Source organism: Acanthopagrus latus, chromosome 11, assembly GCF_904848185.1.
Source record: "Acanthopagrus latus isolate v.2019 chromosome 11, fAcaLat1.1, whole genome shotgun sequence".
NCBI lineage: Eukaryota > Metazoa > Chordata > Actinopteri > Spariformes > Sparidae > Acanthopagrus > Acanthopagrus latus.
Window position 1 is genome coordinate 31,288,328 of NC_051049.1, and position 22,855 is coordinate 31,311,182.

General features: G+C 41.7%; 1 protein-coding gene and 1 long non-coding RNA gene across 2 annotated transcripts in view; both read left to right on the forward strand.

The window, feature by feature from the left end:
• Positions 1–7,941, forward strand: part of arhgap39 (Rho GTPase activating protein 39) — a 106,901-nt gene extending 98,960 nt beyond the window's left edge. The window contains exons 6-11 of the mRNA XM_037115347.1: positions 449–662; positions 2,613–2,686; positions 4,393–4,592; positions 4,875–4,966; positions 5,090–5,259; positions 5,881–7,941. Coding sequence (XP_036971242.1) covers positions 449–662; positions 2,613–2,686; positions 4,393–4,592; positions 4,875–4,966; positions 5,090–5,259; positions 5,881–6,075 — 945 coding nt within the window. The 3' untranslated portion in view covers positions 6,076–7,941. The remainder of the gene's footprint in view (positions 1–448; positions 663–2,612; positions 2,687–4,392; positions 4,593–4,874; positions 4,967–5,089; positions 5,260–5,880) is intronic.
• Positions 7,942–13,388: 5,447 nt separating this feature from the next.
• On the forward strand, positions 13,389–13,794 carry LOC119028857. The gene is made up of 2 exons (XR_005077827.1): positions 13,389–13,451; positions 13,582–13,794. It is a non-coding gene; the product is annotated as an uncharacterized LOC119028857 (long non-coding RNA).
• Positions 13,795–22,855: the final 9,061 nt, after the last annotated feature.

The following is a 22,855-nucleotide window of genomic DNA, read 5'->3' on the forward strand; positions in this document are numbered from 1 at the left end:
AAGTTGATTTGGCCAGAGATTCTCGTTTCGTATTCTCAAAGGTTTACTGTATTCCTCTAAACCTGAATGAAGATTCATTCAGATCAGATGTCAGAGCAGTTCACACACTGGTGCTTGGTGTTTCAATTGCCAGCAGTCCTCTGTTAGCCACAGTAGGCCACAGGCCAAGACACAATCACTGTGGATCAATTGGGTCCACGTTATGAGTGTACAACACCTCCTATGGTTTCTGTAGGTGAAGCTGATCACTGATACTATTCAGTCTTTCCACAATCATGAATCATGACTGAATATTAAAATCAGCTCTATGTATGACATCATAAATTTCTACAAACTGATCACATCTAATCAAAAACTGCAGGGAGGACTTTTCATCCATAGAGACACAGTCATGAAGTGGAGAAGAACAGTTCCCACTCACCTGTTTCTCTGTGACTGTATCTGTCAGGTGGTGGTGCGCGGGTGGAGTAATCAGGGTCTGCGTGATGAGCTCTACATCCAGCTGTGTCGTCAGACCACAGAGAACTTCCGCTATGACAGCCTGGAGCGAGGCTGGGAGCTGATGGCCATCTGTCTGGCCTTCTTCCCCCCCACACCTCGCTTCCACACCTACCTGGAGGGCTACATCTACAGACACATGGACCCTCTGAATGACACCAAAGGTGAGGGTTCTAGAGCCTTTCTTCATTTTGTGTCTTTCAGTTGTTTCTTATTCTTCCAGTTTGTTAAATGATCTAGTCCTGTCTGTGAATTTTACATATGGTAGAGTTTTAGTATGTCTCCTTAACACAGGCGGTATGTCCAGGTAACCGTGACGCAGGTTGTGGACAGTTTTGGCCTTCTCACCTTTTCAGCCTTGTCTTCTCCTCATGCTAATCTCAGCTGCTCAGCATGTTTGACATTATTCTTGACTTGAGTTTAAAACATTATCAGTGTCCCATCATCTCAGTGCAGATTTTGTGGCTTTTTTGAACAAAAGCACTGTGAATTTTCAGTCATTATTCTGTGCTTAAGCTGCCACACCACAATAATTTTGAAGATGTGCAGAAAGAACAAAGAGTGGTTGGGATTATTATTATGGGAGGTTACTGATATGAGCTATGCTGATGAAAGGGTAAAATATCAGATGAGTGGGAAACCAATACAGATATATACAGTCCCACAGATATCTTCAGTCCAGTTATTTTTATAGTTTTAATCACTTGCTCGGTATATAGTATGTGGATAACATGTCAGCTACATAATAACATCCCACTGTCATCCATGGGTGAAAGATGTCAACAAGTCCAGCTGTACTGGTGTTCTGCTGCCCCCTACTGGCAGACACAAAAAATAGCGTCTGTCATCAGCAGATCACTTTTGGCGCACATTGTTCTTCATGCAGCTACATTCTCTTAAATTTCTCTTATATTTTCTATTAATTCATTTTTTTTAACTCAGGGCATAACCTTGGTCACAGATGTTCCATTTTTATAAAATGGAGTTTTGTAAAAATTAAAGGATAATTTCAGTTGATTTCAACATGCAGCTTTATTGCTCAAGCTACCCTTGACTTGCCAGTACCGAAGACATGAACATTTTTGGTTCAACCCTTACAGGGTTCCTTAAACGTTGCTAACTCTCCGTACAAGGAGCCCTGTAAGGGTTGGACAAAAAATGTTCGCGTCTTCGGTACTGGCAAGTCAAGGGTAGCTTGAGTAATGACGCTACATGTTGAAATCGACCGAAATTATCCTTTAAAGGGTGGTTTGGTGGTTTTTAGAATTACAAATCATTTACCAATCAGCCACCCATCTCCACGAGCTCCAGTGCCAGCATCCCCAGGGAACTATTCTGCAGCACAAAGGACTCGCATGCTCCCGTTGGCCAACAGGCCACAACATTCAGAAGGTGGTACTTTACATCTGATATTATTTGGAAGTTAATAGAGTGATACAGCTTTCAGTTGCGAAATGCAAATGGATCTGGAAAGGGCGCTTTGATCCATATATCTGTGCGGTCCACAGCACAATTACATTTGGAGCTACCGCGTTCTTAATCTCTACCTGCTGGTTAGCATTATACGGGAACGATATGTACTGGGGCATGAACGGCATTATTGCTTTCAAGCTCAAAGAGGAAATGCCTGACCTGTCTCCTAGCGTGGGGGCATGGGATTTGACCATCTAAATTGAGGCTCCAGGTTTTTGCACAAATCCCAGAGCAGTGTTTGTGGTAGTCTGAAAGGATTCAGCAGCCATTCATTCAATTTTCTCTTACTAAAGAGAAGCGAGAAAATAAGAACACATTGGTGAATCCCATTAATCAATGGATTCTACAAAAACTTTGATATAAAACAAAAATGAGAGAACATTTGTTTGTATGTAATTTATTTGATGAGTCCACTTTGTGCTCAGCTTGAGTAATGGTGAACCATAACCATTCAGTGTCATTTATATTTTGTTTTGTCATGAATCTTTTACTTTTGATTCCAATTTTCAGCACAAAATATCAAATTGCTGGTTTAGTAAAACAATCTTAACTCCTGATCCCCTCACTGGCAGTTTGTCTAAGGTGGATTACTCAGCTAAAGTCCTGTGGAAATATTCAATATGTTTGATCTGTTGCTGCAGGAGTGGCCATTAGCAGCTACGCTAAATACTGCTACAGGAAACTAACGAAAGCTGCGTTGACTGGAGCCAAGAAGGTAAGCAGCTCTGTCTTCTTGTTTCTGCTCATGTCAGCCCACACTACTGTTCAGTCTGCTCTTATGCTAAATGTTCTTAATGTTCTTTGTCCTCGCTGCCGTGGCCCTGGGTTCAAGTCTCGGCCTGGGGCCCTTTGCTGTGTGTCACTCCCCCTCTCTCTCAACCTGTTTCCTGTCATCTCTTAAGCTATTCTATGAATAGAGCCATATAAAAGCCAAAAACATACTTAAAATATATACAATGTTATATACAAATATAGTGTATAGTTTCAGTATTTCCTGTTTCCTCAAACAGCTTGAGGATGTAGTTTTTAGTACAAACTCAGACAGGAGGAAATGTGTGTGTGTGTGTGTGTGTGTGTGTGTGTGTGTGTGTGTGTGTGTGTGTGTGTGTGTGTGGTAACAACTGTGTTAGATAGTTTACTGGAGCTCTATGGCACAAAGGAGGAAGATGAATCAGGCTGGGATACAAACACAGTACTTGTTGGGACAAACATTCATTGTTGGTTTGGTCTGAGAAATACAGAATATTAGCAGACTGTTCCTTTAGAAGAATGAAAATGTGCTCATACATCCGTTACCCATCAGTTGTGTGGGCTGTGACAGTGTCCAGACATGCCGGACTGACTGTCTCCTGTGTGCACTGATGATGCTCATGGAATCTTATTCTGAAAGTTTCATCTTGTTCCTGCCCTTTCGTCAACATTTTTTCTTTAACTCTACAACCTTTTAGCGATCTTTGGAAAGATTGATTGATGAGTATCTGGACATGAACTTATTTTTCAGATCTGGACCTTTCGAAGGGTCATTTATGCACGCCCAGACTACAACCAGCATTGCTCCCAGTGGACCTGACTGTGCACTGTGCATTACAACTCTACTGAACTCATTCATCTGGCCATTTTTTAAATACCCATATTTGTTATTTGTAAATACCAATTCACTGCCACACTATTTATAATTACATGTTAATTTGATACAGTACTATGTGCAAATGCATATATGAGTCTATTCTATTTCCTACCTTTTAATTATATTTTTATTTTTGAACTATTGTTATTGTTTTTTTTATAATATAATACCACTGTCCTCTGGCTGCTGTGGCAAACACATTTCCCTGTTGTGGCACATGGAAATAAAGGAATACTGATTCTGATTCAGTATTTTTCAACCTAGACACTATTACTAATATTAATGTCTCAGTTATTCATGAAGACATACATGGTTATGATAATAAATAATAGTAGCAAAGTTCCCCTTGCAGGCACTGCACAGAGACTGCAGTCACAGTGATGTGGATCTGCTCTGTGCTGGACCATAACAGTCAGAGCAGCACATTAAGGCCCATGGTTTTGGCTTCACTTGTCACATACTAGTGCATGTTTAATGTGTGTGTGTGTGTGTGTGTGTGTGTGTGTGTGTGTGTGTGTGTGTGTGTGTGTGTGTGTTGGCAGGCTGTGAGCAGCTTGGCTCAGGGCAGACTGTCAGCAGGCCACTGACAGAGATCATTTGTCACTCCACAGTGTCCACAATGTTTGTCTGGTGTTAACCTGCTCACCTGCAGCAGCACCTTCATAAGCTGTGTGTCTGTCTCTATATTTACCTGTCATCTCATGCTGACCCACATCCTTCAAGGACCCCAGCTGCCCTTCATCTGCCCTGCTCTATTAAAATCAACTCCCGTGTGTGTGTGTGTGTGTGTCCAGGGCCTGCAGAAGCCCTGTCCGGAGGAAATCAACCATGCCAGGAATGCCATCTTCAGCCCCTCAATGTTTGGTTCATCCCTGGAGGAGGTAATGGCGCTGCAGAAAGAGAGGTATCCAGACAGCCAGCTGCCCTGGGTACAGACTCGCCTCTCAGAAGAGGTTCTGGGTCTCAATGGAGACCAGACAGAGGGCATCTTCAGGTGAGAGAGACGGGGGGACAGAGAGGGTTGCAGAGTATCAAGATATGGCAGGTCTTTAATGTATAATCACATTTGTTCAGACTTGTGAGGTAATAATATGAAGGTAGAGGAGTGTATTCTGGTCACTCACTCTCACTTTACAAACCCTTCATGTGACCTCTGTAGGCAGACTGAGTCACTGTTGTCCTGTCCAGGCTGTGACTGCGTAGAAAGTACAGCATAAAGAAGTGAGACTGGACAGATGAACAGGAATATAACCAGCCTATGACCTCTGACCTCCAGGGTACCAGGGGACATAGATGAAGTCAATGCCCTCAAGCTGCAAGTGGATCAATGGAAAATCCCCACAGGACTGGAAGACCCACACATCCCAGGTACACACACACACAGGCACTGAGATTAGTTGCCTCAGTGATGCATATGTAGTTGTAGCAGAGAAGGTGTTCAATGTGCCTTCTTTGAGGTGTCCTCCCATCTGTCTGTCTGTATATGTGCAGCGTCTCTGCTGAAGCTCTGGTACAGGGAGCTGGAGGAGCCACTGATCCCTCATGAGTTTTATGAGGAGTGTATCAGTCACTATGACAACCCAGAGGCAGCTGTCAATGTGGTGCTTGGTCTGCCACACATCAACAAACTGGTGCTCTGCTACCTCATCCGCTTCCTACAGGTACACACACACACACACACACACACACACACACACACACACACACACACACACACACACACACACACAAACAGGTTAGGAACTAACAGTAACCTAACTTCAAATGTAATGTGATTTATGATAAAATGTAATGTGATTTATAATAAATTTGGTATTTTGTGTAATATTTTAGTTTCAGTCTGCTATGCTGTCATGTTATGTGCACACAATGCATCCATGTTCAGTGACAAGCCAAACTTAAACTGGGGCGGCAGGATGGTTAGTGCACTCCCTAGTGTCTGAAAAATGTCTCTACATCACATTTAAAATAGATCTGATACAAATATTTCTTGTAAAAAATACATACACTACTAAATTGGTTGGGGATATTTGGATTCGGGTTTAATGTATTTGTTGCTTCTGAGCAGGAGTGCCACCAGGCTTTGGCTCGTAGCCAGACAGGAAGCCAGCAAATTGATGTTGCTCATGAATTTCAAGTGTCATTAGCAAACTGGTCTCCTGACATCGGAACACCGGCTCATTGTGTGAAAGACAAACACCCTACATACACTACTGTAGGCTCACATAGGGTGTTTGTCTTTCACATATGATACTCATGATATACATGTTGTGTGTGTGAAGGTATTTGCCCAGCCTGCCAATGTGACCATCACCAAGATGGATGTGAACAACCTGGCCATGGTCATGGCTCCCAACTGTCTGCGCTGCCAGTCCGATGACCCAAGGGTGATCTTTGAGAACACCCGCAAGGAGATGTCCTTCATCCGGGTGCTCATCCAGCGGCTGGACACCAGCTTCATGGATGGGATCCTATAGCCCCCCCCACCCCCCCACCCCACACACACACCTCCATACTTTACTCCCAGCCTCCCCTCTGCTCCCTTTAACCCCTCCATGGCTGCCCCCCCAAACTCCCCAGCACACACAGTGTTGCTGCTGTGTGAACACGTCACCTCTCCAACATGTTTACTTTAAGTCAGACAGGATGAGCACAGACTGCCTTGTTTTCTTCAGTTTGTCCATGCTACACTGTCTTTTCTATTTCTGTAGACATAGTCCTTTAAAAACGCAAGTATTAGAGTTCCATGCTTTTCATATGATAACTGTACTGTATGTGCCTTCACATACATTAACACAGTATACACATACAGTCTGAAGTATCAGCAGGGATCTCATTGTTACGATGGAGCACACCAAGTGTCAGGACCTCAGAGGGCACCTGAAATCTTTATATGAACTGTTTTTTCTCTTTGTTTTCCCTGCTTAAAACACACACACACACACACACACACATCTTATTGAGAGGAATGATGAGATCATTTGGGCATACATTACTCATACAGGTGTTCAATCAATCACACATACACTCAACGACATGATGCAAACATGCTGGGGGCTCAGCACCAGATCTTCACAAGATACAGAGCCTGCCTGCACCACTGCATCACACTGATCCTGCCTCAGACAGCAGCTGTGTCGATATTGTTTTACACTGCCACAACTCAACACAGAGGCTCTTCACACCTGCATTTGTGATCTGAACTTGTGCTGTCTCAACAGGACAGAAACCTCTACTGTCTCAGCCAGATGTTGCCTGTTAGCCGTCAAGTGAGGAGAACTTGGACACTAAATCAACTTAAAGGCTCCACCACTTCTTAGTTCTTACTACATTGTAGAAGTATGATGTCTGAGCACTTTTTATCATCAAAGTGGGCTGTCACCAAAATCTGGGGTATCTGCAGAACTTGAAAAGTCACTGAATTTAGTTCCCTTCAGAAATGCCTTAGGAGGTAGTCTTAAATGATATTTACAGAAGTCAAATATTTTCTCTCAACAGTTCTGATGTCCGTCCGGAAGTGTTTTTTTCTGTCTGACTGCAGCTGTCTGTCTGGAGACATCACACACACACAGAAACTAAAGTAGGATTGTTGCATGACTGCAGGAGGGTTTCTGTCAGCAGCAAACACTGTCACCACAGCTAGCCTCAGTAGCTAGGTGTTGGTTTTAACTGTTAAATCTATCTATTGGTTCATTAGACTTCATTATTTATTGCTGGGAAATAGTAACTAACATGTGACACAATAGTGAATATTTTCCTCACTGATTTTTGATCGTCCATCCACACTTTCGATGTGATATCAATTAAAAGTATGCAGTTGGTGAGGCCCGCATAAACCCTGGTCATAAATGTTGTGTACACACTAACCTACAACACATACTACAGGTACATATATATAGGCCTACACACGTGTTCGCAGACACCACAGAATGTGAAGTCCTAGCATGAGGGCTAAAGCTTAGTTACGTATGTCTCTAAGAATAATTTGGAGTGGGTATCGCCTACATTGTGAAAAGAACTTGAAAAGTGTTGGAAAAGTTGGCAGGTGCATCTGAATAAAATCCACCATTAACATTACACTTGTTAACACAGTGTGACAGCACTTGTGACTACATGGCTAGCGCTGATGGAATAACACTCTAAATCACAATAACGGGATCTTTTCCTCTGTTTTTCTTGTTCATTAATATACTGCCTTACAGGAGAAACATGGCCTATACAAGTTGTCACATGATACACACGGGCTGTAAAAGACTTTGACTGTCACACATTCACCCTCACAATTAAATCATGTTAGCATCCTTCAGATATGTGGAGGGGTAACAGGAAGTTAGTGGACTCATCTGGTGGAAGTCTCTAGTGTGCGTGTTTTTTGGGCACCACACTGTGGAAGATCCAATTTAATGCACCACAGTACAGCTTTCATTGGAATGAACAGGGCTCTGTATCTGTGTGTACAGAGGGATTCTTCCCCTCATTTTGTCTGTGGGCTCACCAGTTTGATGAAGGTCTAGATGAGACCACACTAGGTACCTCCACCAGTGGGCAGCATGTTCACTGGGGCTGGTGTTGGGCCAGACGTTGTCGCTCGTGTACCTGTGTGACCATATTTCTGCCCTTTAAGTTGCTACTATGCTAACTCTTGAAGTGAACAGCTTCCACCGGGGCTACAAGTGACATTTTTGGGGTGATGGCACATGGTTCAAGACAGGTTGACAGTGACACAAATGGGGGAGAGTCATGAAGTTACTGAGTGTTCCAATAATGTCATGTATACAGAAAAATATATCTTAAGTTAATATCGTTCTCTTTTACATTGTTAGCTAATGTTAGCCATCATAAACTAAGTGACAGTGTAGCAGACTGCCCTGAGTGTGATTTAGTCTGCAGCACTGGAGCATCAGTGTCCATGTTCTAATCACTTAACTTCCACTGGGTGGACCGTCATATGACTTAGGAGACCAGTTTAGCTGTCAGCCGGTGGTCCTGCCTTGGTTTCTGCTTCGGTCTAATGGGGAAACTGATCTGACACCGGTGATGTCTCCTTCAGCATCAGCTCATCTGTTTGTCCACCTGCCACACACAGTATTTGGTGCTGTCCTATCACTTGAGCTGTTGACCAAAGCCCAGCTGAAGCCGTGAGCAACAGCTACAGTCATATGGATGATGGCAGCACATCATCCATCATGCTTAAACACAGCACATCATGTTTATCCCTCCACCACCCAAGCCTCCACCCAGCCCGACCGGCTTTCTGCCTCCTCATGGTTTGTAAATGTGTCCACCTGCGTTTTCGTCTGTCTGTCTGTCTGTCTGTCTGTCTCTCATCATTTACAAATTGTGGATACATGGTGTCTGTCTCTGAGCCAGTACTGTTGCTGTATTTAACAGACTTTGTTTTTAACCCATTCTTTTTCTATAATTTAATTTATTGATATTTATTTGAGGATACTTTCTTATTGCCTTCTTGAGATATTGTATTGTAGGCTTCAGTGTGTGTGTGTGTGTGTGTGTGTGTAGTTTTCAGTATGGTGGGGCACATGTGTTGAAGTACGATCCTGTCAGTCATCAATCCTGCTGTACGAGTTTGATTAATTTGGGTTTGTGTGACACCACTGAAAGGAATGTGAATGCTCCATGGACACATGGACACATGGACACACACACACACACACACACACACACACACACACACACACACACACAGTACTGGACAGACACTTACTGAAATTCCAGATAACACTCAGTGTCACCGTGAACCTTTTTCTTTGTGAAGAGACTGATGAGTGTGTGTCTGTGTGTGTGTGTGTGTGTGTGTGTGGGGTGTGCACTCTGACATAAACACTCAACATAGACAACATGTACATTGACACTGTACAGACAATGTAAAAATAAGTATATAAAGAAATGTGAGAGGAACAAGCACCATATGTAACAGTGGAACCTTGCTGTGGACGTTCATGTAACAGGGTGGGGTTTTTTTTTTAAATGTTGTTGAAGTGTAACTCCTGCTCACATTGATAGAAGTCCAAAAGTGGCAATTTAAAGCCATCTCCTAACACATATTTAAATGTTTTAAGCCCTAATATCTCTAAGTGTAGGTGTGATTCATACCTCAACAGGAAGTGCAGTGTGCAGATGGAAACTTTCCTTCATGCAACATCCAGATTGTGAGTTGCAGAAGTCAGCTTGAATCGACATTGGCTGTATAACTATCAATCACTAATCCATGGTTGAGACAGCTGAGGACTGTACAGTACGACCAGCTGACAGAGAGACCCTTCTTTGAATCAAAATGGCTGCTGAATGGAAGAAAACATCCTGGCAGTGAACAGACCTGAGCCAGGGTATTATGTCTCTTTACACAAAGTGTGACAATAAAAAGATTTTAAAAAAGACTCATGATATGATCAGAGTGATTCTTCTGTTTTTACAGGACAAAGTTTGCCAACAGTCTCCAGGTTGAAGCAAATGAAATGCTGACTACGTTCAGAGTGTTCAAGGGCCCCACAGAGGTACCATGGGGAGAGGCAAACGAGGCAAATGCAAATGCATTTGATCAGAGAGGCCCCTGATGGCCAATCATATGTGCACATTTGGACCCATAAAGGCTCTACACTGTGTTTATGATCATTGGCCTTATGATGTGGCTTACTTCCAGTGTTGTCAGATCACCGTTCAGGTGGCAATCATTTTCTACATTTAAAATATTTATTGATATTACCATTGGAATTTTAAACATGGGTTTGGTTTTGGTTCATTTTTCACTCATATATTATCTATAACACAATGGAGGTGGATGCTGGCTGGAGGGGCACTGACTCACCGCTTGCCTTTGAAGTTTGTTGACTTAGTTGTTGTGGTGTGTCCTGCACTGTTGACAATAGTCAGCTTTTATTTGTAGCCTTTTCAGCATGTTTAATCGGCAGCTCACTCTGATAGGCTGTTCAGTTCAGCAAATTTAAAAAAGCAGAAATAGAAAGGGAAAGACCCTTGAACCCATCCCTTTAGTCTCCATGATTTCACCCATTTAGTGCAGCTTCTCCTTCTTCTCCCTCCTCCTCAGCAGTGACATTCCACTGACTACTATTCATTACATTGTTCAGAGTGGTGTGAGAAAAACACTGCTTCATGAGAAAAGCTTGTGTATCTGCAGTGCTGAGTCTTCTGGCTTTCCACTGACAGACACAGACACAGGATCTCCTGTGTCCTCTGTGGCCTGCGACACTCAAATCTCTCACAACACACTCACCTTTCAAGTGACACTCGACTTCTTGCTGAGGTATGATTATAGCCAGATTTTTAAATTTTATTTCCTTCAAAGCAGGAAGAATGAGAAGCCTTGGAGATATGATGAATGGCAATGTGTATGAATGTGTATGTGCTGTGTGTTTTTGAGAGTGTCTTTGTTTTTCTGTCAGAGATGGTTGTGGATAGACCCAGCAAATCAACCAGTTAGCATGCAGACATACTGTAGGGTCTTCACTCTCTTCAACTTGAACTTATTAAAATATGAAAATGTATGCGGAAAACAAAGTGAATTTACATAAAAAAAGTGTGACAGTATTTAACTTTGAAAGATCCACCAAGAAAAGATGAATCTCTTTTTAATCCATTTTTCTGATTGTTTTTTCTACTTGGTTCCTACTAATGATGAATTGGTAGTCAGTGTCGATGCTGTTCGCCTAATGTAAAGAAAAAGACAATGAAGAGAAAGTGTGGGACTCATCACCTTCACATCAATCCTTAAGGTTTTTCAGTTGTATCTTAATGTCCACTGTCACTCACACTCTGTCCAAGGGAAGACTTTGAAGTGTAACGTACATTGGTTTAATAAACAATTCAAATGTCAAAAGAACACATGAGGCTCTTTTATTTCCCTACTGAGGATACAAGTTCAGCTTCACATTTGATGTGCAAAATGATGACACATACATACAGGAATGATAATTGTACTGTTTTCTTTTTCCAATCCACGGCACTGGATGCTACTGTTAGGCCTTGGCTAAAGAGGACTCAGATGCAGAGTAAATTCGAAATTCAGCAGTATTTTTATTCTGAAATTCCAATGCTCCAAGTGACAAACCAAAAGGGGTTAGGGTGGGGTTAGGGTTAGGGTTAGGGTTAGGGGGTTAGGGTTAGGTGAAGGGGAGGGTTAGGAAACAAAGGTTTGCCCTGTCCTCCGTAGCTACGGAAGACAGGTGGTGCACTCCCCTTCCCTCCAAAGCTTCCCCCCCAGCGCCCCCGGGAGTTATTTCCCACATTGAAGGTGCGTGGTGCTTGAAACGTAGGGTTACGGAGGCGTCCACGCCTGCCTCCGGAACCCACGACAGTCCAACCGTCATCCTGCTGGACAGGCATGACGGGATTTGTTGTTTTTAACTCTATTTATTTATGAATGAATTTATTTATGTATGTATGTATGTGTTTACTTATTTATTTATGTATTTATTATTTATTAAGCAAGTTATGAATTAAAAGGAAATGAACAAAACGGAAACCAAAAAACCAGGAAAAAAGAAAGAACAAAACTGTTTTTAACTTAGAATATGCTTGTAACTTAAATATAATATCCACTTAAGTGTGCCTTTTGCGCGACGTTTCGATCCTTTATGGATCTTCTTCAGGCCAAAGGCACACTAAAAGAAAAAACTGTCCTCTCAAGCTGGCAAACAATGTTCCCTCTAGGAGAGTTGGTGACAGAGTGAGGAGAGGAGGTGTGACTCCAAATTTATAGACTCTCCTCCTGTGGGCGTAGGAGAGGCCCGCCCTGTACGTACGTCTTCCCTGAAGGCCCATGAGGTAAGATCTGTTGTTTTTAGTGTTTGAACTGAAATGAATTATAAAGTAAATGAAGTGTAATTATATATGAATTGATTATATTATTTTTATAAGTCATAATTTATTTTGTTTTTATGCTTATTTATGAAATGACCCAATTGATAGAAATATGATTATGAGCCATTTCGTATTATTATTTATTTCTATTTATAATCTTATGTGATTAATAAAGAATTAGTTATGATATTTATGTATGTATGTGTTAACTTATTTATTTATTTATATATTTATTTATTTATTATTTATTAAGCAAGTTATGAATTAAATTGAGAATAGTTTAGAAGGTATATAAATAATGATTGTATATGGATTGATGATAATGTGTTTATAGGTCATTAGTTATTTATTTCTTTTAATCCTCCTGTATGAAATGATATAATCTATAGAGATATGAATAAACCCATTTTTTTATTCTTGTTTATTCCTATTTATAATATTGTATTGTTGATACAGAATTAGTTGTAATTAATTGAGAATAGTTCCGAATGTATACCTTAATTATATCTTCATAAATCAGTATGCATTTCTTGAATTGATTAGGGTTTATTTAAATTAGGGTCAGATTGTTTAGGGTTAGGCATTTTTGGTTAGGGTTAGGTGCGGGGAACTGAGCCCGTGCCGGAAATGGCCGGGAAGGTGCACTGTCCTTCCCCCACCCTGCCTCTGTCACGCGATCCCAGCCGGGATCATAGGTACGTCTCCCCCCGCGTCTGTACCTCACTTCTCTCCACACACCGTCCATGTGGAAAAGGTATCCTCACGGTGTATGTAAGTAATAACTAGTTTTTATGTTTATATTTATAATATCTAAGAAGGTATATGTTAATCTATGTGTTTTCACACTGTATGTTTTAATTAGTTTTCTAAGTTTATATTTATTTATAGTGAAGATATCCAAGAAAAAAAGAAAACCCCGTGAAAACAACCCAGAAGAGTAAAGAAAAGCAAAGAAAAGGCAAAAGAAAGCAAATGTCTTTCAAAAGAAAAAACACTGCACTTGAGCTGCAGAAAGGTGAGTGAAAGTGTGCTAAACGGCGACGTTTCGACCAGGATTCTGGTCTTCTTCAGGCCTAGCACACTGATTAATTGTAAAGAGAGCTTGTTGTTTTGTCTTTGCTGACAGAGATCCTTCTCATTCCTAGGTCAGAGTAGGTATGACCGGCTCTGCTCCTCCGGCCTCCTTTTATCTCCTCCCCCGGATCCTCTACGGAAGCAAGCCCTCCCCCTGGCTACGGCACCTCCGTACGGGCTCCCTACGTGTCTGGGCCTTCCTCTAACTGAACTCTGCTGTTTTCTTGTTGTTTGCTGCTCAAATGTTGCCAAAAAATCAAAATAAAGTGTCCAACTGAACTTAAGAAGTAACAAACCAAAAGTGAAACTTAACAGAATGTAAACAAAGTAGCCAAGATGGCTGCCCCCAGAGATCTACAGGTCGACAGACATGATCTTATTTTCTTCCTTTTTCCAGGTGTTCCAGGTAGGTATGCTTGTTTTACAGGTGTTCCAGGTAAGTATTTTTGTTTTACAGGTGTTCCAGGTAAGTCTTTTTGTTCTTTTTTCTCTCCTTTTTTCCACAGGTGGTCCAGGTAGGTATAATGTTGGTGTAGGTATGTGTTTTAGGTAGTTTTAGGTAAGTATATTCAGTCATTTCAGGTCCAGGTAAGTATGTCTGTGTGTTGTGTTCTTTCTAGGTGAGTTTTGTCATGTGTTTTTGCTTAGCAGGTCCTAATTTTGTGTGTACTGTGCTCTAAATGTAGTTATCCTATGTGTATTTATGTGTCTGGTAAGTATTTTATGTGTAAATGCCCTTTAAATGTAAATAACTAATGTGTGTTTATGTTTTCAGTAAGTATTTTAGGTGTAAGCGTCCTTTAATTGTGAATATCCCATGTGTATTTATGTGTCAGGTAAGTAGGTATGGTGTAAGTGTCCTTTTAAATTTGAAACTATGTGTGTGTTGTTATTAACGAGCCAATTGTGCCTGAAATGACCAAATAAACTGAGTGTATCCAATTGTCTGTCTCCTTCTTGAAGAATTATTTATTTATATACTGTATTGTCAATGTATTTATTTATTTATTTATGTATTAAGTTATTTATTCTTCTATTAGCAGCCTTAAGGCTGTATGAATTAATCTATCTATGCTAAACTATTATCTGTATAATTAATGAAATAATGAATTAAATAATGATCTCTGAGGGTTAGGGTTAGGGTTAGGGATACGAAAGTTAGGTGCGGGGAACTGAGCCCGTGCCGAAAATGGACGGGAAGGTGCACTGTCCTTCCCCCACTGTGTCTCTGTCACGTGATCCCAGCCGGGATCATAGGCGCGTTGCCCTCTGCGCTTGTGACTAACCTTCTTCCATACACCGTCCATCTGGAAAAGTTTGTCCTCACGGTGTATTTAATTAATTACTAGTTTATATGTTTTATATTTGTGGTTTTTATAGGTAGGTATGTTTTAATTTATGTGCTTATGCACTGTATGTTTTAATCAGAGTTCTAAGTTATATTTAAGTTTAGTGAGGATATTTATTAATAAAAGAAAAGGAAACAAACAAGTGAAAAAATAAAGAAAAGAATGGAAAAACGCAAAACAAAGACAAGGTTTTCAAAGAAAAAAAGCTCCGCACTTGAGCTGCTGCAGAATATAAAGAAAGTGTGCTAAGTGGCGACGTTTCGACCAATGCTATGGTCTTCCTCAGGCCTAGCACACTTCAAAATGGACAAAAGATAGCTGTTGTGTATCTGGCTGACAGAGATCCTTCTCCCTCCAGGGTCAGAGCAGGTATGACTGCCTCTGCTCCTGCTGCCTCCTTATATCTCCTCCCCCGGACCCTCTACGCAAGTAAGCCCTCCCCCTTGCTACGTCTCCTCTGTGAAGGCTTCCAACATGTCTGGGCATCTACCGACTGAACTCTGTGTGTTTCCACCGTTTTTTATTGCTCAAATGTTAAAAAAATAAAAATATATAAAAAATAAAGTGTCTTGCTTAACTTAGAAAATGTATAAATGAACATAAACGTGTAAACCGATTAAAAAAGTGCTGGAAATAAACTGGTTTTAAAGCTGTGTCCCTCAGAGATCCTATTTATTTCTAGACAAATATATTCTTTAATAATCTTTACAGGTGCTTCAGGTAAGTATTTAGGTTAGGTTTAGTTAGTCCAGGTAAGTATTTAGTTAGATATATAGTTAGGCTGTGTTCGTCATTCAGGTAAGTATGTACAGGTAAGTATTTAGTTAGGTTTTTTCCTTTACAGGTGAGTATTTTAATGTTTTTTTCTTTTTCAGGTAAGTATTAAATGTGTAAGTGTCCTTTAAAGGTAAGTATTGTAATGTATTTTTTCTTTTCAGGTAAGTATGCTATGTGTAACTGTCCTTTAAATGTGAATATACTATGTGTGTGTATGTTTCAGGTAAGTATGTTTGGTGTAATGGTCCTTTAAATTTGAATCTGCATATGTGTTGTTTTTAATGAGCCAATTGTGTATGAAATGATCAAATAAAGTGAGTGTGTCCGATTGTGTCTCTATGAATTATTCATTTATATAATTATCTATTTATTTATGTATTAATGAATTAATATGTGTGTCAGGTAAGTATTTTTGGTGTAATGGTCCTTTAAAGGTGAGCATATAGTGTGTGTTTTTCTTTGTCAGGTAAGTATTTTGAGTGTTATGGTCCTTTAAAGGTGAGTGTTGATGTGTGTGTTGTTTTTAATGATCCAATTGTGTAGGAAATGCCTAAACTAACTATGAATTCCCAATTATCTATTTATTCATCTATTAATTATTTATTTATATAATTAGTCCTATACTAACAGCCTTAAGGCTGTATGAATTAATCTCTTTTTAACTAAAATTTATAGAATTAATTAACTAATTAATGATCTCTGAGGGGTATATAATAAGTAGGTATCTATATATAATGAATTGTATGATATGATATTTCTAGGGGGGTTTAAGAGTGGTTGGGGTTAGGCGAAGGCTAGACTGAGGTTGAGGTCAGGGGTCACCTCAGGGTGAGGTTAGAATAGAAGGAAAAGATCAAAGGTTGAGGTTAGGCGTGAACAATGAAAAATGAAAGATGAAATGAAGTCAGAAATGGCATCTATGTGCCTCCACTGTTCCTCTCTCTCTATACTCCCCTCCAAATGCAATTATCGCAAAGGCCGGCCACCCAGACGGATGCCAGATCGTGGACTTCTGTCCGTTCTGAGCTCTTTTGTCCTCTGTCTGAGCCTTTTGCGTTCTGTATTGATGCGACTAAGTACTCTAGCCTGCTGTGGAGTGAGTGTGGGAGTCAGGCTGTCTCCTGAATCTCCATCCTGGTGTCTGAGCGCTCTTTCGCTCTCAACTGTTTTCTCCCCCTGGGCCACATTTGAGGCCACAGGGACCGGTGTCAAGATTGTTGACCCATGCCTGTTTCCGTCTGCTGACTTCTTCCTGGCAATCTCCCTATCTACCAGCAGAGGGCTCCGGACTGCCTCCTGTGAGTCTTCCACCTGAGGACTCTCCTCCTCCCTGTCCAGAGGAATACCCCTAACTGCCAGCAGAGGGCTCCAGTCTGCATCTCCTTCTTCCTCCCTCTGAGGACTCTTTTTCATCCCACAACCCCTTGCTTCTCCCTTTCCAGCTCCTCGTGGGTGCTCCCGGGGTGGAAGGCTCCGCTCGGGCCTAGAAGGCTTCTCCACCCTGCTGGGCGTGCTACGTGTGTCCCTCCCCCGTGGAGCCCGTGGCTGCTGTGGGATCAGCGGTCGTGGCACTGGTGTCTGCCTAATGGCTGGCGTCTGCTGAGGGGCTGGTGTCTGATGTGTGACTGGTGCGTGCTTGGTGACTGGTGGCTGGTGCGGGACAGCCGTCTCTGCGACCAGCTCACCTCTGGCTGCGATCAGCGCCTCTGCCTCATCTAAAGCAGCTCTTGTGATATGAGGCAGGTTCCTCCTGGCCCACCTCGTGGCTACCTCAAAGGCCGGTTGCCAGTTCCGTACCATGCTTGCGGAAAGGTCATCTAACACCCTGTCAAGCTCTGCTTGGTAGTGCTCTACCAGAATTAACAGTGTGTTGTGGCCCCAGTTCTTGGCATTTCCCCGAATTAGATCCGTGGTACGGGTCGAGGGGGCTGCGGGTTTAATCAGTGCTGTAAGCACATTCACCATCCTGGAGATCATGCGTGGCTCCGGCTGGTCCGGCTTGATGGCCACCTTCTGCAGGTGGTGCACAATCTTAATTGCAGCATGCATTTTACGCACGAGCTGCCCAAACTGTGGGTCAGCAGGCCGTCTTCTCATGTCTGCTGCTGCTGCGGACGTTTTTGCAGGGGCACCTTCGTTGCGAGACAGCAGTGGAGGAGGCACTGGCCTGTTAGGTGCGGGGAACTGAGCCCGTGCCGAAAATGGACGGGAAGGTGCACTGTCCTTCCCCCACTGTGTCTCTGTCACGTGATCCCAGCCGGGATCATAGGCGCGTTGCCCTCTGCGCTTGTGACTAACCTTCTTCCATACACCGTCCATCTGGAAAAGTTTGTCCTCACGGTGTATTTAATTAATTACTAGTTTATATGTTTTATATTTGTGGTTTTTATAGGTAGGTATGTTTTAATTTATGTGCTTATGCACTGTATGTTTTAATCAGAGTTCTAAGTTATATTTAAGTTTAGTGAGGATATTTATTAATAAAAGAAAAGGAAACAAACAAGTGAAAAAATAAAGAAAAGAATGGAAAAACGCAAAACAAAGACAAGGTTTTCAAAGAAAAAAGCTCCGCACTTGAGCTGCTGCAGAATATAAAGAAAGTGTGCTAAGTGGCGACGTTTCGACCAATGCTATGGTCTTCCTCAGGCCTAGCACACTTCAAAATGGACAAAAGATAGCTGTTGTGTATCTGGCTGACAGAGATCCTTCTCCCTCCAGGGTCAGAGCAGGTATGACTGCCTCTGCTCCTGCTGCCTCCTTATATCTCCTCCCCCGGACCCTCTACGCAAGTAAGCCCTCCCCCTTGCTACGTCTCCTCTGTGAAGGCTTCCAACATGTCTGGGCATCTACCGACTGAACTCTGTGTGTTTCCACCGTTTTTTATTGCTCAAATGTTAAAAAAATAAAAATATATAAAAAATAAAGTGTCTTGCTTAACTTAGAAAATGTATAAATGAACATAAACGTGTAAACCGATTAAAAAAGTGCTGGAAATAAACTGGTTTTAAAGCTGTGTCCCTCAGAGATCCTATTTATTTCTAGACAAATATATTCTTTAATAATCTTTACAGGTGCTTCAGGTAAGTATTTAGGTTAGGTTTAGTTAGTCCAGGTAAGTATTTAGTTAGATATATAGTTAGGCTGTGTTCGTCATTCAGGTAAGTATGTACAGGTAAGTATTTAGTTAGGTTTTTTCCTTTACAGGTGAGTATTTTAATGTTTTTTTCTTTTTCAGGTAAGTATTAAATGTGTAAGTGTCCTTTAAAGGTAAGTATTGTAATGTATTTTTTCTTTTCAGGTAAGTATGCTATGTGTAACTGTCCTTTAAATGTGAATATACTATGTGTGTGTATGTTTCAGGTAAGTATGTTTGGTGTAATGGTCCTTTAAATTTGAATCTGCATATGTGTTGTTTTTAATGAGCCAATTGTGTATGAAATGATCAAATAAAGTGAGTGTGTCCGATTGTGTCTCTATGAATTATTCATTTATATAATTATCTATTTATTTATGTATTAATGAATTAATATGTGTGTCAGGTAAGTATTTTTGGTGTAATGGTCCTTTAAAGGTGAGCATATAGTGTGTGTTTTTCTTTGTCAGGTAAGTATTTTGAGTGTTATGGTCCTTTAAAGGTGAGTGTTGATGTGTGTGTTGTTTTTAATGATCCAATTGTGTAGGAAATGCCTAAACTAACTATGAATTCCCAATTATCTATTTATTCATCTATTAATTATTTATTTATATAATTAGTCCTATACTAACAGCCTTAAGGCTGTATGAATTAATCTCTTTTTAACTAAAATTTATAGAATTAATTAACTAATTAATGATCTCTGAGGGGTATATAATAAGTAGGTATCTATATATAATGAATTGTATGATATGATATTTCTAGGGGGGTTTAAGAGTGGTTGGGGTTAGGCGAAGGCTAGACTGAGGTTGAGGTCAGGGGTCACCTCAGGGTGAGGTTAGAATAGAAGGAAAAGATCAAAGGTTGAGGTTAGGCGTGAACAATGAAAAATGAAAGATGAAATGAAGTCAGAAATGGCATCTATGTGCCTCCACTGTTCCTCTCTCTCTATACTCCCCTCCAAATGCAATTATCGCAAAGGCCGGCCACCCAGACGGATGCCAGATCGTGGACTTCTGTCCGTTCTGAGCTCTTTTGTCCTCTGTCTGAGCCTTTTGCGTTCTGTATTGATGCGACTAAGTACTCTAGCCTGCTGTGGAGTGAGTGTGGGAGTCAGGCTGTCTCCTGAATCTCCATCCTGGTGTCTGAGCGCTCTTTCGCTCTCAACTGTTTTCTCCCCCTGGGCCACATTTGAGGCCACAGGGACCGGTGTCAAGATTGTTGACCCATGCCTGTTTCCGTCTGCTGACTTCTTCCTGGCAATCTCCCTATCTACCAGCAGAGGGCTCCGGACTGCCTCCTGTGAGTCTTCCACCTGAGGACTCTCCTCCTCCCTGTCCAGAGGAATACCCCTAACTGCCAGCAGAGGGCTCCAGTCTGCATCTCCTTCTTCCTCCCTCTGAGGACTCTTTTTCATCCCACAACCCCTTGCTTCTCCCTTTCCAGCTCCTCGTGGGTGCTCCCGGGGTGGAAGGCTCCGCTCGGGCCTAGAAGGCTTCTCCACCCTGCTGGGCGTGCTACGTGTGTCCCTCCCCCGTGGAGCCCGTGGCTGCTGTGGGATCAGCGGTCGTGGCACTGGTGTCTGCCTAATGGCTGGCGTCTGCTGAGGGGCTGGTGTCTGATGTGTGACTGGTGCGTGCTTGGTGACTGGTGGCTGGTGCGGGACAGCCGTCTCTGCGACCAGCTCACCTCTGGCTGCGATCAGCGCCTCTGCCTCATCTAAAGCAGCTCTTGTGATATGAGGCAGGTTCCTCCTGGCCCACCTCGTGGCTACCTCAAAGGCCGGTTGCCAGTTCCGTACCATGCTTGCGGAAAGGTCATCTAACACCCTGTCAAGCTCTGCTTGGTAGTGCTCTACCAGAATTAACAGTGTGTTGTGGCCCCAGTTCTTGGCATTTCCCCGAATTAGATCCGTGGTACGGGTCGAGGGGGCTGCGGGTTTAATCAGTGCTGTAAGCACATTCACCATCCTGGAGATCATGCGTGGCTCCGGCTGGTCCGGCTTGATGGCCACCTTCTGCAGGTGGTGCACAATCTTAATTGCAGCATGCATTTTACGCACGAGCTGCCCAAACTGTGGGTCAGCAGGCCGTCTTCTCATGTCTGCTGCTGCTGCGGACGTTTTTGCAGGGGCACCTTCGTTGCGAGACAGCAGTGGAGGAGGCACTGGCCTGTTAGGTGCGGGGAACTGAGCCCGTGCCGAAAATGGACGGGAAGGTGCACTGTCCTTCCCCCACTGTGTCTCTGTCACGTGATCCCAGCCGGGATCATAGGCGCGTTGCCCTCTGCGCTTGTGACTAACCTTCTTCCATACACCGTCCATCTGGAAAAGTTTGTCCTCACGGTGTATTTAATTAATTACTAGTTTATATGTTTTATATTTGTGGTTTTTATAGGTAGGTATGTTTTAATTTATGTGCTTATGCACTGTATGTTTTAATCAGAGTTCTAAGTTATATTTAAGTTTAGTGAGGATATTTATTAATAAAAGAAAAGGAAACAAACAAGTGAAAAAATAAAGAAAAGAATGGAAAAACGCAAAACAAAGACAAGGTTTTCAAAGAAAAAAGCTCCGCACTTGAGCTGCTGCAGAATATAAAGAAAGTGTGCTAAGTGGCGACGTTTCGACCAATGCTATGGTCTTCCTCAGGCCTAGCACACTTCAAAATGGACAAAAGATAGCTGTTGTGTATCTGGCTGACAGAGATCCTTCTCCCTCCAGGGTCAGAGCAGGTATGACTGCCTCTGCTCCTGCTGCCTCCTTATATCTCCTCCCCCGGACCCTCTACGCAAGTAAGCCCTCCCCCTTGCTACGTCTCCTCTGTGAAGGCTTCCAACATGTCTGGGCATCTACCGACTGAACTCTGTGTGTTTCCACCGTTTTTTATTGCTCAAATGTTAAAAAAATAAAAATATATAAAAAATAAAGTGTCTTGCTTAACTTAGAAAATGTATAAATGAACATAAACGTGTAAACCGATTAAAAAAGTGCTGGAAATAAACTGGTTTTAAAGCTGTGTCCCTCAGAGATCCTATTTATTTCTAGACAAATATATTCTTTAATAATCTTTACAGGTGCTTCAGGTAAGTATTTAGGTTAGGTTTAGTTAGTCCAGGTAAGTATTTAGTTAGATATATAGTTAGGCTGTGTTCGTCATTCAGGTAAGTATGTACAGGTAAGTATTTAGTTAGGTTTTTTCCTTTACAGGTGAGTATTTTAATGTTTTTTTCTTTTTCAGGTAAGTATTAAATGTGTAAGTGTCCTTTAAAGGTAAGTATTGTAATGTATTTTTTCTTTTCAGGTAAGTATGCTATGTGTAACTGTCCTTTAAATGTGAATATACTATGTGTGTGTATGTTTCAGGTAAGTATGTTTGGTGTAATGGTCCTTTAAATTTGAATCTGCATATGTGTTGTTTTTAATGAGCCAATTGTGTATGAAATGATCAAATAAAGTGAGTGTGTCCGATTGTGTCTCTATGAATTATTCATTTATATAATTATCTATTTATTTATGTATTAATGAATTAATATGTGTGTCAGGTAAGTATTTTTGGTGTAATGGTCCTTTAAAGGTGAGCATATAGTGTGTGTTTTTCTTTGTCAGGTAAGTATTTTGAGTGTTATGGTCCTTTAAAGGTGAGTGTTGATGTGTGTGTTGTTTTTAATGATCCAATTGTGTAGGAAATGCCTAAACTAACTATGAATTCCCAATTATCTATTTATTCATCTATTAATTATTTATTTATATAATTAGTCCTATACTAACAGCCTTAAGGCTGTATGAATTAATCTCTTTTTAACTAAAATTTATAGAATTAATTAACTAATGAATGATCTCTGAGGGGTATATAATAAGTAGGTATCTATATATAATGAATTGTATGATATGATATTTCTAGGGGGGTTTAAGAGTGGTTGGGGTTAGGCGAAGGCTAGACTGAGGTTGAGGTCAGGGGCGGGGAACTGAGCCCGTGCCGAAAATGGCCGGGAAGGTGCACTGTCCTTCCCCCACTGTGCCTCTCTCACGTGATCCCAGCCGGGATCCTGGGTACGTCGCCCTCTGCGCCCGTAGCTGACACTCCT